Source organism: Channa argus, chromosome 13, assembly GCF_033026475.1.
Source record: "Channa argus isolate prfri chromosome 13, Channa argus male v1.0, whole genome shotgun sequence".
Lineage (NCBI taxonomy): Eukaryota > Metazoa > Chordata > Actinopteri > Anabantiformes > Channidae > Channa > Channa argus.
In genome coordinates, this window is record NC_090209.1 from 14,206,406 (window position 1) to 14,223,206 (window position 16,801).

Below are 16,801 nucleotides of genomic sequence, written 5' to 3' on the forward strand. Positions count from 1 at the left end.
GTGCCCGTGGGACAGTCTTGTTTCTCTTCTGTAGTCAAAAATAGTTCTCATGCCCACTGAGAGTTCAGCCCAACCATAATCTTTACACCAAAATATTCCTGTTTCTTTTAAACTACAATAAATCCTAATAATTACTTAAAAACACCCCCCCCCCCCCCCCCCATTATCAGTGGTATGAAACATTCTATATTGAAATTCTAAGGCTGTTAATCAGATCGGTTTGCGTAGAGGACAGAAGCATCAGCTCAACAAGCCGTTTATTTGTTTTACTGGAAGAAACATATCCACTTGGCCTGTTCAGCCCAGCCAGTGCTGCCACATTATTGATGTTTCATATGCATAGAAGGCTTGACCTTTTTGTTTGTGCTCAGCACAACTGTAGAGCTCCCAGTCTGGCCATTGTATCCTATTAGAAGGACAAAACATAACCCGGTCTGAATGTAGCAGCTTCTTTTATGCAGGAATGAATACAGGACATCATTTATTTTGGTTTTGTTTATTTATCTTATCAAGGTTTATCAAAAACTTGACGAAACACCATCTATATTGACAAAACAAACCTGTGACAAATGACTGACTGAACACAGACACAGTCTGAATAAAAACATAAAAAGACTGCTACTCTTTCTCCATGTCCCAAAGCAGATCAAGTAGCAAACTCCTATTTGCTTTTCAAGACACTGGATGATGGATAGTTTATTGAGCTCCACCAGAGTACAGTCTTTAACAATCCAGTGGCTAAATTGATCGTAGATCCATTTATGCTTGAATGGTGCTCTTGGCAGTGAAGGCCAAGTAGTAGACCAGAATACCAATAAGGGCAGCCACCACCTCAGTAGACACCCATGGGCCGTTCCATGCCCCCTGTAGTGAGTCAAAATAATTAAGTCAGTTTACACAGGAAGAGAGAAGATGATTACCAACCATGCATTCCAGTTTCACCTGGTCTTGGAATATTCTGAGTCTGAAAGCAAAAGAGTGGACATCACCTCACAAAGTACAAAATGAGAGTGAGTTATGATGTTAATTTAATTGAGCGATGATATAATTTTAAAAACATTTGTTTTAAAAGAATATAAGCTACTGAGGAAAGATTTATAAAATAACTTTAAAACCAAATTAACCCCTGAACAGAAAAGAAATTTTGTTGTTCCAAGAAATTGTTAAAGTAAGATATGGCAGTGACGATTGTGAGGCTTGTTGCTGTAAAGGGGTAATTCTTATTTACTGTCTATGTAGCAGATTTGTCTCTAGATGGCACAAATAATAATTAGTGACACATGCCTACAGGTAAATGGTGCCATTTAAAAAATTATTTCATACCACATTGTTTAAGGTTTTGCTTAGACTCAAGGAGCAATACACTAATTTGAACCTACAATAACTACTGTATGTTATGGGCTCCTGAGCACAGAGGGGAAACAAACTTAAACACAGCACCTGCACATATGGTGAACACATAATCAAACAGTTGGCCATTTACACACCCAGCAGATACAGAGCAACAGTAAAATTCACAAAAGTCACATTTCAAGCCACTTGATGAAACTTTTTTGTTTTAGTCTGCACCAACTTCTAAAGGGAAATATCTGGATATGGATATGTTCTCTGTGTTCTTAGCTACTGGGTAGGAAGAGAACAGTGGGTTTTAAAAGCTTCTCTGAAAACATTTGCCTGCTAGAAGAAGACAAAACAACTAAACCCAAACAACAAAATAGCAAGATAAAAAGCCCAAACACTAAACTGAACGATGATATTAAGCTCCATAAAACTGGTTGATAACTGTGTGTTACAACTGACAATAGCTAAAAATAATGATTTTAGCTGCTTTTAACGTAAGAATGTTATGATTGTGACTGCAAATGCAATTTCATTCAGTTTCATTCAGTAAGAAACTTACCCTGTGGTCAATGTTGACAGAGAAAAGAGGCTGAATGGCATTAACATCTTCATTGTTTCTCTGGGCCTGGAACACAGAAGGTGCACACATATAAATTAGTATTAAGAGCCTTAACAAAAACAACACCACACTGCAAAACAAATGGAGTGGACTGGGAGCAAACTATGAGTTAATCAACTAAACATCAAATACAAACCTTGCGCAAGGCACTGTAGGACTCCTCATCGAAGAATTTGACCTGGTATGTTCCAGAGCTAGCCTGTTTGTGAGGTAGACTCCAGGACACCTGGGGGAAGAAGTTGCATGTTGGCAAACTGTTACATTTTATATTAGATCTAATGGAGTGGCTATGGATGGGATATGCTCCCATTGCAACCTATTGCATTTTTCAGGTTGGAGGGTGACCAGTCATTTATATCGGGCTAACAATGAAAACTTTTACTGCAAATAAGTCTTCATAACACATCACATATAAGTAGCTTCTTAAGTTTAAGAAAAGTTGTTACTCCTTTTTAAAATTTTAATCCTCACTGCTACATCAATGTACACTTGACCAATCATTATGTAAAGTGAAGTAAAGTTCTGTAACAAGAAATGTTGACTGCAGTACCGACTATGTTTAAGCTTGTGGCTATTGATCAGAAAAGACCTTGGTTTCATATATATGAACATCACCATACCTGGTACTTGCCAACATCCTGGCCTCTGGTCACAGGGAACTGTCTTCCATTCACATCCGCGTACAGAGTCACACTCTGTAGAGAACAAAATGGCTCATCAGTCGATCTATAACTTTACCATCGTGTTTAAAATATTTATTTAAAAATTTGAAGTTGGAAAGTTACCTGCGCTCCATTAGCACAAGTCAAGCTTAGTTCAACAATAAAGACAGACTCGGAGGAGATCACTGCATCTGAAGTGGTGTACGCCGACGGAGCTATCGCCGGGTCTGTGCAGCTCTCTCCTGTCAGCAGAGAACACAGTGAGGTTAGCCGAAACCCTAGACACTAAAAACTCCCAATATTCACTGCATTAACAATTAATACAAACCTCACTAATAGTTATACTTCACTTACCTTAGAATACAAATGTAAGCGATATGATGAACTAACGCTAGCTATTAGCTAAGTCTAGTTAGCATTACAGGCTAACTAAATAAACGTCCACACGCTAAATCTCTTACCCAAGCATGCGGCCACTAGCAAAGCGAGGAACGCGGCTAACCGGATCATCTTGGTATCTAAGAGGTGGTTTGGGAACTTTTAAATTGTCCCTGAGGTCAAGGTCCTGATTTGCACGGTTCGTTTTACACAGACTGAAAGGAAGAAGTCCACCTCAGCTCAGCGCTGCGACACCACTGCGGCTGCGCCTGAATGACGTGGCCATGTCGTGCCGCAAAGCATTAGGGGAAATGCTCCGTCGACACGTCATCTAATATAAAGCACTGCAGAATAGTGGTGGAAAGGTAGATAGTACTACATTAGCTCGATATAAAAGCGTTTGGTTACAAATTAAAGTAATCCATTCCATTTATCAAACATTTCATTGACAATAAACCTCAAAGCAATTAACTTCCGAACTGCCAGAATAATGGCTAAGAAAAATAGTCGTTCGTTGTAGCCCTAATTCTTGGCTATTTTATTAAACGATCCTACAATTGTTTTAAAAAGTAGTAATAAGTACATTAATTCCTGTTTAGAATATCTTTGGAGTGTAAATAATTTTTTGTATTTATATTATTCTTGACATGTGGCATTAACATAAACACAAATTAAAGCCTTAAAAAATATACCCAGAATAAATCCAAACTTTATTTCAAGCAATGTAAAAATGTTGGCTCACATTTTGCTGTGTGTATTCAACACTAATTACTAAATGAATTTTATGGCTTAAACTAAACAAAAACCCTGCCTTTTCTACTAATATTCCAAGGATAAAACAGAACAGCAGCAAGAATAAGGAAAATATTTATTTGGCATCTAGCTTTCATATAGAGACACATTATATACACATTTCTTACAGCTTCTCAGTGTCTTGTCAACTTCATGACTGCAACCTATTTGACAATAAGACATTTGATGTAGATTGTATGAGGATTTATGTACTGTAAACTCAATTCTAATAATCATAATAATGCAGATAAAGTTCAAAATAGTTTAACCACCTTCAACAAAATGCAAAACACATCTGTGTATTTCAAGAAACCCAAAGCTTTCACATTGCACTGCAGGCCCATAGTAACAATTGGATATTGAAGTGCTTTACAGACCATGAAGGAAAGAAATGAGTATAGAGACACCCTGTGGAAAGAAGTCCAAACAGGGATCTCAGAAGTGATCACAAGTTAGCAATCTCAGTTTTCAGGTTGCCTGAGTTAAACTAAAAGATACCGTCAGAACACTTCACCTACACCTTAGTTTGAATTTGAACCACCTCTCTCATATTCTTATGCTGATTCAAGTGCTCTCATTCCAGTGGATCTGCTGCCTTGAAGAGCCCTGCTCCTCTCCCCCTACGTCCATCCCTCTTCCCTTTAGTTTGGAAAGAAGAGGTGGAGGAGGGATCCTGCGTAACTTGCCGTGTGAGTAGTTCCCTGAAGACTGAATCCATCTGTCGACATACATCCTAAAAATAAGACCAAAACAGTGATATAGAGAAAAACAAAACTGACAACAGTTACCTCTGCACAAAGTGTCTGTCATTTGTTAACAAACAACTCTTCAAAAGTTTGGTTGACATTATTGCCAGTCTAAAAATCAGGTTTCTTCTTTTATAAGGAAATATATACATAAATAAACAGCAACAGAAACATTTACAACAGCAGGTAAAGCCCTTCATAAATACAGTTTTATATATGCAGATGAATTTCAAGAAAATGTATTAATGAAAAGAACTGGTATGAGTGATGTACCAATCCTGTGTTACAGCTAATTTAAACTGAAGACCGACCTTGTCTACATGAACGACAGTATCCTCAGAAAAGTTTTCCTGAAGCCTGTAGCCAGGTGAGGGGACCCTCCGTGGTCTGGAGTGTGGCCCAACAGGGATCTGAAGCATCACCTTTCCACATGTAGGAAAGCTGCCCCCTACTGCTGTAAACCTCTTTTGGTCAACTGAGCCACTGCTGTTGGCTCGTGGACGTTTATCAAATTTCTGTGTAGGTGCTGCAAACGAGGTTGTGCTGATATCCACTAAGGATCCAGTTTCCAACTCTGTTGAACATCAATCAGATTGAGCCAGTATTATATTTTATTCAGAAACACAATCATAGCTGTGGAGAGAAATTATAAACTGAGCTGTAGATATACCATCTTTGCTCTGTGTGTATTCTGCCTCTACATCTCCTTCATCTACGAGAGGTTCACTGTGAAGAAAACACCCTCAGATTATCATTCCACCATACACACCATCTATTTTAAATAGTAAATAACAAGTTTTACCAATCATCGTCTTCCAGTGACATGCATATCTCATACACTGGTCCTTCTATTTCACTCTGGCTGGGGAAGATGCTTTCATGCTGGAGGATGATGTTTTTCACCAAGGCATTGATCTGAGGCTGCAGAGTGACAACATCATCATCCTCAGCCCCTCTGACTAAGCTGGGTCCGAAACACACAGCCAGGTTGTAAGGCTGCATCATGTTTTCGTCACTGTACTGAGACACACTGGAGGCAGAGAAGAAACAAAATATATGGTGAAAGAGATACCAGGCCACAAATGGAAAGGTTAAGATGCAAGTAATAAAACAAAGCTAAACCAAAATTCCCTAATGATGATTTAGTCTTCTAAAACTTATCCATCAGCCAAAAATAACAACTTTATTTAAACCGTTTAATTTTAATTGTTCTGTAATTTTAGTTTTTTTTTTTAGCTTCGGTGTAATTCATCTTTATTTGCATTCAGTTGCTATGCTATTCAATGTTTTGCGTATTTACTTGTATTTCCTTTGTCTATTTTTATCAAATCGTTATCTGTCACCATCGACTATCACTTTGAAGCAACACTTAAATTTGTTGTCACTTTGCAAAATTAAACGTTGACCTGACTGGTTGTGTTATTCTGCTGTGTACATTTTCTGCAAAAAAGTTTATTTAATAAATAATCCAGTTGGCCATACTGTCTACAAAATTTTTCCCTACAACCAACATCAGAAACTCCCTGTGTAAATGTGTACATTCTGATCTAATATGTGATGTGCTCCTTTCAACAGATCTAATTAGACATTAGCTTACCAATAAAAATATTTGGGCTTTTTCTGTTTTTATGGGGAAAAAAAAGGTTTTCTTTGAATGATTCATGTGATTCTTTTTGCATATTGAAGTACAGAACAGTGACAAGTACAACTAGTTAAGTACTCACTGATGAAGGAATGCAAAAAGATATCTCATGACAATGATGACAGCCTCGGGGTATGAAGAGATGACTGTTTTGAGCTGAGTTGCTCTCTCTGCTTCATTCTTTATTTCTGAGAGGAAGTCGTGAAATAAAGATAAGTACATCCTTAGCAACATTATTTCAGATATCAACGCGTACAGTCACTCACGGGCAAACTCCAGGAGTAAGCTGGTGCTGTCAATGGGGAACAAGGGATTCTCCAGACCTCTAAAATAGAGCTTCAACACTCCAGCCACAGAGTCCAGGTCATACCTCCGCTCAGCTAGGGGATCCTCTCCTGCAGGGAAAACCAATGGCAAACTGCCCCACATTAACGCTCGACACTGACAGAGGCCACTCCATGTGCACACGCACATGCATATACATGCGCGCACACAAGAACAAAAAAACACGAGCCTACCTCGCTCAAAAGCATCCCGCAGATTGTTGATCTCCACCTGTGAACCCGGCACTCTAAATATCCCTTCATGGTGGAGACCTGAAGGACAGATAATTGTAATGCTTCAATACAATAAACTAGATGTAACATGCAAAAGACACTTCAATATCTTTTCAAAGCACCATCAAATATGAGCATGTTGTGCATTTATTTGTATTAAAATGAATGTTCGGAAGTGCAAATGTACATCTGCTGGTTCACCATACTGTCCTGAATACTCACCATTAAGGTTGATAAAACGAATGCAACTTTCCACAACATATGGAATCTGTTGTCCTGATGCCTAAACAATCAAACCAACAACCATCAAGTCGGAGAAAAATTAACAATGTGCGAACACTCAAATACTGAAAGAAAACAGTGAAATGCTGTAATAAATATAGTAATTACCTGTATGTAGGATAACATGTCTCCACTGAAAAGTTTGTAGTTGTGCATCAAATTGGCACTTGAATGATTCTTCCTGATGCGCACAGACCTACCATTGAGTCTGCAGAACAATATAGCAACATTAGATGGCTTTCATAAATGTCAAGAGCACATAAACCTAGAATGTTTTGACCTCATCAAAATTGTATCCCTACCTAAGCTGATGTCCATTTGATGTTTCCGCTGAGAGAAAAAAAAGAAGAGGTTTAGAACAACCTTGAACCAGAACTGGCCAGTAACAAAAAATGAGAAATGGAGTGAGTTAAACAGAAAATGTATATTTTGTTTGCTGACAATAAAGGAACAACAGTTTAGTGGATAATACCACCCAACTATTCCTCAATGGTACAGTGGTTTGTGAGAAATGCAGAAGTGATACCTTTTTCTACAGCCACTTTCAGCAGGTCATGTTTGGCTTGCAGTTTAGACACAAGGGAACTGCCAACGAGGTATTCTTTTACTTTCTGTAAAACAAAGCAAATATGACTTAAAGTCATAATGCTCTCACCATTACTGCCTGTTTTTTGTGGTCGGTGTCAAACAAAACAAAAAGCATAACGTAAACACATTGTCATCAAAACCAAGCTGAATAGATTTCTGGTATAGTAATGTAAAAACAGACTCACTATGAAGTAGAAGTTTTCTGTTTCCTGCAGGTTGGCCCTTCGTCGGGCCACGCTGGGTTTGACTGTCAGGATTTCTGTGTTTCCCTCCTGAGATGAACCATTGCCACTGGTGAGGTCCAGATCGTCATCGCCAATATTATCTACCAGTGAAGACTGGGCTGCCGACATGCTTTTAGTAGCCTGCATGACAGTGACAAACTTAACAAATGAATATAATGCTTTAACAATAGTGCACTTAATTAAGGCGATGCCAGTATGACCCTACTATTATTGCCTTAACAACAGTTTATCGGATAAAACTGCGTTGTGCCTTGGACTTGAACTGAATTTTGACTGATACTAAAGAAAATTATAATTAAGATTCTATTTGTATTCTGACTAACTAGCAATGTAGCTGCAATTATGCCAAAATTAACATTTCACCATGTCTGAATGATACAAAGAGTTCGTCAACCTTGATTTGATTATGACATTTAGTGACTCAGACTGGAAATGCTGTCAAACATTGATTTAATTATGTTTCTACCATTTCCTGACAAATATACATGTTTACCCTGAGCTTCAATATGTTTAAAAATGCAACAAATACATGTAATTTAAAGCCTTAAATAAAGTCTGCCTTGGAGTTAGAGATGGTGACTTTAAATACAACATGGGTGTGTACAGTGGAATTGCAAATGGCTGTTGTGATTGGCTGTACTTTACCTCCTCTGTTTCCTCGGTGACTGCTTTCAATCTGGTCTGTATCTGTTTAAATCTGGTCTCCAGCTCGCATCTCATCTCATGCTCTGCACTGACTTCAGAAACCTGAGAATTAAAAAGAAAGTCTGGAACACCTGAATGTTTGGCACCATCAGAATGTCGATTAAAGTCAAACTACACACCTGGTCCCCTTCATGGGGCTGATAAGGGAAGCGAAGAGGCATAGAGAAAGTGTTATAGTGGTCCTGCAGGAGCCTGTCTCTGTCCTGGCTCTGGTCCAGTCCAGATACAGCATCTTGAAGCTGCTGCAGCCCTGTGCCCAGGTTCTGCTGCGACCACCATCGTCTGGACAGATAGGCCTGCATGACCCGTCCCAAAGAGAAGTGGTACCCTACATCTGCACACTGAACAATACACGGACATTTTAAAAAGGATCAAACATTAATTTGGATTCTTTAAGATCTTTCTGTATTTTAGGTGATACAAGTGTACTAGCACATCATTTTCCAATGCAAAATGCATAGATTGATGTTTGATTTCCAAAAGACACCACAATGTTTGTCTAATCCTATGGTTTTATACATGATATGAAATGATGTACTCACATCAATGAGGGTGGAGATGTCTTGGAGGTAGTACTTGTTCATGGAGGCATTTGCTGCAGCTAAGTTAAGGAGGTAATCATTTCTTGCCTTACTGCACTTCAGATATATTTCTTGGGCCTTACGTTGTCTCTGTAATGCATAAACATTTATCACCAGGACTAAAGAGTAAATAAATTAAATGCATGCACATAACAGTACAAAAAATGCATTTAGTTACCTTTTCTATTAACCTCTCTTGTTTCTTGGCAGCACTCTGCTTCTGCTTTTCCTCCTGTTTCTCTGCTTCCTTCAGCTTCCCCTCTGCACACACATATTCTGAGTGGTATTGGTAATATGTCCGCCATGCCTGCACACAAACACGTGTATCACTGATCTTTGTTGACTGGTTAGAAAACGGAAAATGTTTTGGGTGGTTAGTTTCTCACTTACAGTCTGAAGCTCTGTGGTAACCTTGAGTAGTCCGTCTTGTAGCTGAATACAAACCTCTTTACTCTAGAGCATCGTACAAAGACAAAATACCACAGAGTGAGATGACCAGTGTAACCCACAAAATAATTCCAACGTCAAATAAACTGCAATAGTGATAGTCAGAGTAGTAGTAGTACTGTGATCACACAAAGTCACTTACATTGCACATGCAGACTATTCTCACCTATATAATAAAGCCATGTTTGGTGTTTTTGTGGTTGGTTAATCTTTACCTTCTTAGCAAGGCGTTGTGTGTACTCCAGACAGTGTGTGAGAGGCTGGATGAGGAAGTTGCTGCAGTTTTCACTCAGCACACTGTGATCCTTACTTTCTTGGCGTGTCTGGGACAGCAGAGTGAGCCAGACTTGGGCCACTGTGTGACTGCTGGGGTCCTTCCTGTGCATATGCAGAGAAGAAAAGCAGGAAAGTTGTAAAATTTTTGTAAAATTGAACTAAGAATTCTTCCCAAATGCAGTCTCCGTAAGACTCCTTACTAATACTGTAGATTACGTTTATGTACGAGCTAATAGATTATGTGTGCTGTTAAGATCACAACTGCCATTACCTCTTTATCCGGGAAGTGAATCTTTCTGCAAGTTTTTCCAGAGAGCGGGCGTACTCCCCTTCAATCTCACCCCGTCGCCGTAGGTAGTCTGTCAGGTCCTGCAGCTGCTGGCTCTTCTGCTCAATTTGCAAGTCCAACACCTTGAGCTGGTCAACAAGCTGGCAACGCACTTCTGAAGAGGATAGAAGGGTAGAGAGAACAACAGACAAGGCAAAGGGAGAAAAAAAAAACATGCCAGAATATGACTCAATCTGAAAGTCTTGCTGGGGGTGTGAAACGGATTTTACATGTTTTTTTCCCCACAATTTTTTTTTCTTAAATAATAATACATGTTTATCACAAACAAGATTGGGTGGGAGAGGTTGTTAGAATGTTTGTTTCAGTGCAGATGAAAGCAATTCATATTTTGTAACATACTTATATTGTTACATAATATTTCTTTTACCTTTGACTTGTGTGTCATAGTCCACCACACTGCCCCTTTCCCTTCGAAGTTTCACATGAGAAGTCATTGTTGCTCCGACAGGGTGGAATTCTGTATAAAGGAAGAAAAATTATATTTTTAAAAATCAACACATAATGAAATATCCTTTCCTCAGTTACCTTTACCTCTCTGCCAAGATTAGTGAAAATAAAGGTATTTTGTTTGTCTGTGACCCCCTTTGACCCACTGCTGCAACCAAAACATGCCTCAATTGTAAACTCTCTTACTCTCAGTGCAGACCCCACACACACCATCCACCCAGCCTCCACCCCCACAGGCAATGCTAACTTCCTCCAACCACAGAAAGAGCGAAGAATGTGTTCATCTTACTGTAACACATCTCCTACAACTTATCACCCTCTGCTGCACTCTGCTAAACTGCAGACAACCAGTTGGCATGAGCTACCTGCTGCACCGGTCATGCTGGAGAGTTACATGAGGTGCAAAAATAGACCCTGCAACATAGTAGCCGCCCTAAATATAGGGTTAACCCAAAGACGTAGAACTCTGTGTGAATGTTTGGGTGGTTTTAGCGCACTCCACTCATATTTTGCTATTCAAAAATATCAAAAGCCAGCAGTTGATATCTATGGCAGATATCTCACTACTTGGATGGCTAAATATTCTTTAATTCCAATTAAGGCTAAAGAAGTTGGTTCATCCAACTGATACTTGGATTTAGACAGGAAAATAAAAGGTAACAGTTCTCATTTCAAATAATTTATTGTTTGCACTTTCTTTTGTATGACAGGATTAGCTTGTCAGCACAATATAAAGGAAATACATAAAGACATGTAGATATGTATAATAAGAGGATCTCCATGGATGACACTCAAAAAAAATCATTTGATGGACGTTAAAGAATTAAGAATCAACTACTAAGTGAGTGATGTCAAATTTTATTTAGACATTTATTGCAGCAAAAAGGGGAAGAGTAGGGTGTTTTCTTGCTGGATCATAACCCTTTGTACATATGACACATGTTCTCTCTCTTTCCCCCCTTCACTTCCCCTTTTCTCAAAAACCCTCATTTTTCTATTCAATTTAAATGTACACTCCTCCTCCCTCCTTTCCCACTCAAGACATTTACCAGTAGACCTGCTAAAATGCTCCCATTACAACAAATCTAATACTCCCTATTGAAAGCAGTGCGTCTCATTTTTCCAGAGTAAGTCACCGTTTTCCAGTAGCCATTTCATTCTTTCTGTATGTGATCAGCAGTGTATCACCACCTTCTGTTGTCACAACCTACAGCAATATTGTATTAAAGCAAGACTTAACCTTACTGCAACTGTGGTTTCAGTTTTCTTACAGCAATGTTGCATGTTTTAAATTGTTTCAGCAAGAACCAACACATAGATTCTGCCTGGATTATGAAACGATTATAGCCTGAGGCTGACTGTAGCCAGTAAAATGACTGAAATAATTGGGCTGAATAATCCTTCATAACAGCATGCACTTCACAGTTCCGAAAACAGGTTTATTAGACCCTAAACTGTCAAACCACACTTCTTGCTTTGGTAAAACAAGTGAGTAAATGAAAATCATGTTTCATCAAGTTTTATACAGAAAACAATGTCCTACCTGATGAGAAGCAGTCTTGACAAGTCTCTTCTCCAGAATGAGGCAACTAAATAATGCTAGTTAATAGAACTGTAAGCTCTCAACTGTTTCACCACCCCCTCACCATTGGACAGATAGATGTGGGTGGAGTGGAACTCATCTCTCCTACTCTCTCTCTCTTGCTCTCTCTCTCACACACACACTGTTCTCTCACTACTCATCTCACTCACATGTTCAGTTTGAGGCATCAGTGTTTGATTGTGCAAATGTGACAAATTAAGTCCTTCCTCTCTGTTCTTGAACTCGACATGATGTTTTCAGTGCAATCAAACAACAGCTGGTTTCACTGATTAGTCCCTCCTCGCAGGTTATTCACTGGCTACTGAGTGAAATCAGCTGCTATAGGTTTCAGTGTTAATAATAAAAGAAGCATTTCTGACAGAAGATACGAATGCACACACTGTGGCTAGTAACCCTCTAAAAAAAACTACTGTTGAGTAAAACATTTGCCGACTCACTAAGGTCCCAAATAGCTTTCATCACACGTAGTGTTAAAAGCAATGTGAATTGCACCAGTGTTTGCCTTCTCTCACCTTTAGCTTGTTTGTTAAAATGTACAAGTGAGATTTTTCTCACTTGTAACAAAGTCATAAAAGTCAAACTTCTGAAAAAGTCAGTCTGCATTATTGGCTGTCATCTTTCTGTACTTCTCTTTCTCTCCTGTTTCCTTCCTCTAACATACAATACTATAATGTTGCATAATCAGATTAAAGATGGATTAAGATTATTCTAGCCAGTATGATGGACAATGAAAGAAGTAGTGGTTTTCAATGAATTATTTATATTATTCATTATTACTAAAAATTAAAGCTGGGTTTTTTTCATAACCTGCAAAACACCAGTATTATTTTCCAGTGTTTCTTTTAACTCAGCTGTGATAAAGGATTTGAGAGATCAAACCTTCATTGTGTAAAGCAGTTTTCATTAACATGACTTTTCTACTAGGTAAACCTGGGAGGGGGGGCGTTGGGGTACTGGGCAATCATCGTGCTGCATGTTTTGATACCACCACTAGAAGTCTCCATAGTTAGATATTTTGAAATGCTACACATCCTGAAGGGCAGTTACTGAAAATAGTGAAATAACAAGACATTTTTTGAAAGATTTATTTGCAGATGTTTTGTTAAATATTTAGGAGACCAGGCTGAGAAAAATCGAAAAATGTTTTTTCAATTCTGACAATGTCACAGAGCTTAGGGAGACCTAATAAAATGTTATAAATCAAGACCTTTGTTTACTCATTGCAGTAAAAGATTTAAGAAATAGCAGTGATGGAAACAAAGTTTTGATGCACAGATAGTAACAGTTTGTAAAGCCACCGATATTGTCAAATTGAGATAAGAGGAAGAGATGGAGGAATTTTAAAACGTCTAGGTCTACACTGTCATTGTGAATCAGAAGATGAATCTTTAACATCTGTGCTTTCTGTTGCTTCGCTGACTTCACTCAGCTCTTTGCTGTCTCCTCCACTGTCTCGCTCACTCTCTCTCTCCGGGTCTCCTGATCCCAATGGGCCAGATGGTGCCTCTGGACCTGACACACGGACTCCAGGCTTTCTCAGCTGTCAGACACAAAGAAAATTATAACTCATCATCAGAATTAAGCCACAGCACTACAAAAATGTGAAAAGACAAGTGAATAAAGCTACTTCATCAGCCATGTGGGCCAAGTCTCTTTTCATAGCGTAGGCATCCTCCCCATCTGCATAGTATTTTGGCTCTACCTCACTAATCCTGCAGAGGAACAGCAAGATACACATCAAAGTCAGTAAAAATATTTGTCAGCTCTGCCCATGTTCACATTGAATTCATAAATTCTGTAATAAAGATAAACAGAATTTACAATTTACACAGTGGATATTTTACAGGATGTTTTAAGTGTTCCAAAATGTATTATTTAAAATTTGACCAAACAAATATATGCATGTTAGTTTTAAGCTTTCCAAATCAGACTTCTATTCCTAGAACTTAAGAGAGGGCTATGAAATACAAAATTCACAGAAAATATAACTGAACAGCTGGGACTGTTGGGGTGCCCTACTACCCATTTCTATCCTAATTTTTAAGGCCAATAATAATAATAATAATAATAATAATAATAATAATAATGATAATATTTAAGAGTTTCTAAAAATTTCTAAAAAGAAATCGTAAAATCATATATCAACTGATTTATTTGCATAAACACAAATATTTTTGAAAAAGCTCCTGTGAATTCAAACATTTTTCGCACTCAGCAGGGCAAACTTTGTCAGAACTCTGGTGGATGACAACACAAACTTCGCACACACAGCTTCTACAGCCAAAGAATCTTGATCAAACTTTCTGACCACACTGTCATCACAAGAAATACTTGTGTTACTTATCAGTTCACTGCTTTACTGATAACGTGTTCTGTAGAAAACCCTATATTGCCTTGTTAGCTGTGCAATACTATTCCCTAAAGGTATTCACAATACTATATAGCAGTAACATCATTGAATTATCGTTGTTACAGAAAATGACTTACTGGAATTTTAGCGTGTTTGAGTACAGGTGCAGGGCTGCTCGGTTGCTGCAATGGGAAGAAACCATCAGTAAGTGTCTTAGATATACATAGCAACGACCACATTTAGTAAACAAAATAGCATGCAATAACTTTTTTTTTTGTTCACAGCAAGCCAACAGCATTGTAGTACCTCTTGCGAACATGAAGCGAGACATATTTTGCATTGAAGTTTTCTATCATGGCCCTGCTGGCCTGGTCCATCAGCTTCTGAGCCAGCCCCAGACGTCTGTGAGAGCGCTTCACTGCCTGCAAAAAACGCACAAAGGTCACCCTGCAGAAGCCAACAAAATGAGTGCGTAATATATGTTGCAGGAAAATGTAATGGCAGTGTCTGCAATTTTCTAGTTGTCTGCATAAACTGTGTGAAATGGGATCTGATCATTCCACACAACTCACAAATATCAACACAGTAGATCAAAGCTGATCAGTCATGATCCTTCATGTCTTTATTAAACACACCTATAAATGTACAAACTGATCATGGAAAAAGTAATTGCAACACTAGACTTCTGAAGTCAGGTGTTGGCAAACCTCGAGCCTAGACCTCAGCCCAATAACGGAAGAATTTCCTTTGGAGAACATCAGATAACATCGTCTGCATAATATCAGAAGACTGTAAACTGTGCCATTACTTTTTCTCTCGCAAATGTAAATGAAAAAATGATTATGAGATGTATCTTGTCCAGACTCACTAGGGATGTGATGTGGCCATGGGGTACATCATCTGGGTCCTCCTCCCTAAAAACATTTAGAGAGGCCTTTAGGTATCGCTTTCCATTTATCCTGTTAGATTAAATGCGAACACAGATACTCACATCTTTGCCAGCACATATCCAACAATTTTGCCGTTTTCATCCTCTGCAATGTATGAGAGCTGCAACAATAAAAGCAGATAAACTAAGGATCCAGTTGATTTAGCGCCAGTTGGGTTAGAACAAACATTAGAAACGGGAAACAACACTGGGAATCACCTGAGGCCAGGACAACCCATGGTAGAAATAGTATTTCATCTGGTAGTTTTCTGGGAGACATAGCAGGTTACAGTGCTGCATATTCATAAGGTCCTCCGGCTGAAGTAACAGAAAAAAACGAAAGGTCAGAAAGGTTAACAACACGATGCAAACTCCTCCATCGGCGACGCTAAGTCAGCTAGGTGAACGTGTAGTAGTGACTAGCCAAACGTTAGCTATCAGCATGGCTGTCGACATGGTTTCAGCACACTTACCCTTGCGTTCCGTATGTTCATTTTGGTAGTTGGTGTGTTGTGACGGCAGTGGAAAGAGAAGTGAACTATACTACTCCGATCTATACATTCATAATAAAGTTTAAAGAGCTCGTCTAGCTAACTATGTCGATTTGCTAGCAGGGAAGGAAAGGGAGGAAGGAGCGTGCAACAAAAATACCTCTTCCGGTCAATGTTCGACGGGGCTTCAAAGTAAAAGTGAAACAATTGCAGGTGGCTCACAAGCATGTCATAACACACTTTTATTTTGAAGAATGCGTCAATCTTGGCAATAACCCGGATGTTAGGTTTTGGAGAACGTCACACTTTAAATGATGAACTTTAAAGCACAAAAACAAGCGCTGGCAGAGGTGGGATAAAGTAAAAGTAACAGTGGCAGGGATGGGGTATTTAGTGTATAATGCAAAGAAAGGTTGGTACCGTTGACAGCAAAGGCCACAATCTAACTGGGTACCTAATGGATTCATGAAAACAGTGGTGCTTGCTCCTGAATGCTGAAGTCTAGTTTTATTGTCATATTGTTTTTTGTTCATAGTGAGTTCCTCTGACTGTGTTTGGTGCTATATACTTTGTACATTAGCTGTAATTATACTGCCCGTGTGTACTGATGGAGGTAAAAAGCTATTACATATGTAAAAAAATAATTATTTACAAACTATGTATGGTGCTTTTTATTCCTGTGTAATAAATCACCAAATCAGTTGCTTAAATAGTGATTTTGGTGCAGTATTTCTTATATTTATGTCTAGAACTAGATATTTTAGTTATTGTC

General features: G+C 38.7%; 3 protein-coding genes across 3 annotated transcripts; all 3 read right to left on the reverse strand.

Moving 5' to 3' along the window:
- Positions 1-480: 480 nt before the first annotated feature.
- ssr4 (signal sequence receptor, delta) lies at positions 481-3,269 on the reverse strand. The gene is made up of 6 exons (XM_067527538.1): positions 3,084-3,269; positions 2,746-2,864; positions 2,581-2,655; positions 2,097-2,186; positions 1,901-1,966; positions 481-864 (listed from the first exon to the last, which is right to left on the reverse strand). Exons 1-6 carry the CDS (start codon positions 3,130-3,132, stop codon positions 760-762), a joined length of 504 nt encoding a protein of 167 aa, XP_067383639.1. The 5' UTR covers positions 3,133-3,269; the 3' UTR covers positions 481-759.
- Positions 3,270-3,854: 585 nt separating this feature from the next.
- Positions 3,855-13,189, reverse strand: LOC137139789 (SLIT-ROBO Rho GTPase-activating protein 3-like). Its single transcript, XM_067527535.1, has 21 exons — positions 12,201-13,189; positions 10,578-10,667; positions 10,133-10,304; positions 9,801-9,963; positions 9,529-9,591; positions 9,317-9,445; positions 9,100-9,228; positions 8,677-8,898; positions 8,498-8,599; positions 7,793-7,972; positions 7,546-7,630; positions 7,322-7,349; positions 7,128-7,227; positions 6,960-7,020; positions 6,699-6,776; positions 6,447-6,575; positions 6,263-6,368; positions 5,341-5,568; positions 5,209-5,264; positions 4,850-5,112; positions 3,855-4,525 (listed from the first exon to the last, which is right to left on the reverse strand). Exons 2-21 carry the CDS (start codon positions 10,642-10,644, stop codon positions 4,367-4,369), a joined length of 2,520 nt encoding a protein of 839 aa, XP_067383636.1. The 5' UTR covers positions 10,645-10,667; positions 12,201-13,189; the 3' UTR covers positions 3,855-4,366.
- Positions 13,190-13,329: 140 nt separating this feature from the next.
- naa10 (N-alpha-acetyltransferase 10, NatA catalytic subuni) lies at positions 13,330-16,210 on the reverse strand. The gene is made up of 8 exons (XM_067527537.1): positions 16,012-16,210; positions 15,758-15,856; positions 15,602-15,660; positions 15,479-15,524; positions 14,917-15,032; positions 14,748-14,792; positions 13,888-13,972; positions 13,330-13,800 (listed from the first exon to the last, which is right to left on the reverse strand). Exons 1-8 carry the CDS (start codon positions 16,030-16,032, stop codon positions 13,624-13,626), a joined length of 648 nt encoding a protein of 215 aa, XP_067383638.1. The 5' UTR covers positions 16,033-16,210; the 3' UTR covers positions 13,330-13,623.
- Positions 16,211-16,801: the final 591 nt, after the last annotated feature.

What these genes read in the sequence shown, in the direction of transcription:
- ssr4 (XM_067527538.1), bottom strand. Translation starts at nt 3,132, where the DNA reads ATGATCCGGTTAGCCGCGTTCCTCGCTTTGCTAGTGGCCGCATGCTTG. An exon ending in GCTAGTGGCCGCATGCTTGG is followed by an intron (nt 2,865 to 3,083) that starts GTAAGAGATTTA and finishes CTCTGCTGACAG; the next exon opens with GAGAGAGCTGCACAGACCCG. An exon ending in CCTACAGTGCCTTGCGCAAG is followed by an intron (nt 1,967 to 2,096) that starts GTTTGTATTTGA and finishes TCTGTGTTCCAG; the next exon opens with GCCCAGAGAAACAATGAAGA.
- LOC137139789 (XM_067527535.1), bottom strand. Translation starts at nt 10,644, where the DNA reads ATGACTTCTCATGTGAAACTTCGAAGGGAAAGGGGCAGTGTGGTGGAC. An exon ending in CTTACTCCTGGAGTTTGCCC is followed by an intron (nt 6,369 to 6,446) that starts GTGAGTGACTGT and finishes ACTTCCTCTCAG; the next exon opens with AAATAAAGAATGAAGCAGAG. An exon ending in CTGTCGTTCATGTAGACAAG is followed by an intron (nt 4,526 to 4,849) that starts GTCGGTCTTCAG and finishes TCTTATTTTTAG; the next exon opens with GATGTATGTCGACAGATGGA.
- naa10 (XM_067527537.1), bottom strand. Translation starts at nt 16,032, where the DNA reads ATGAACATACGGAACGCAAGG. An exon ending in ATGGGTTGTCCTGGCCTCAG is followed by an intron (nt 15,661 to 15,757) that starts GTGATTCCCAGT and finishes TTATTGTTGCAG; the next exon opens with CTCTCATACATTGCAGAGGA. An exon ending in GGATATGTGCTGGCAAAGAT is followed by an intron (nt 15,525 to 15,601) that starts GTGAGTATCTGT and finishes AAATGTTTTTAG; the next exon opens with GGAGGAGGACCCAGATGATG.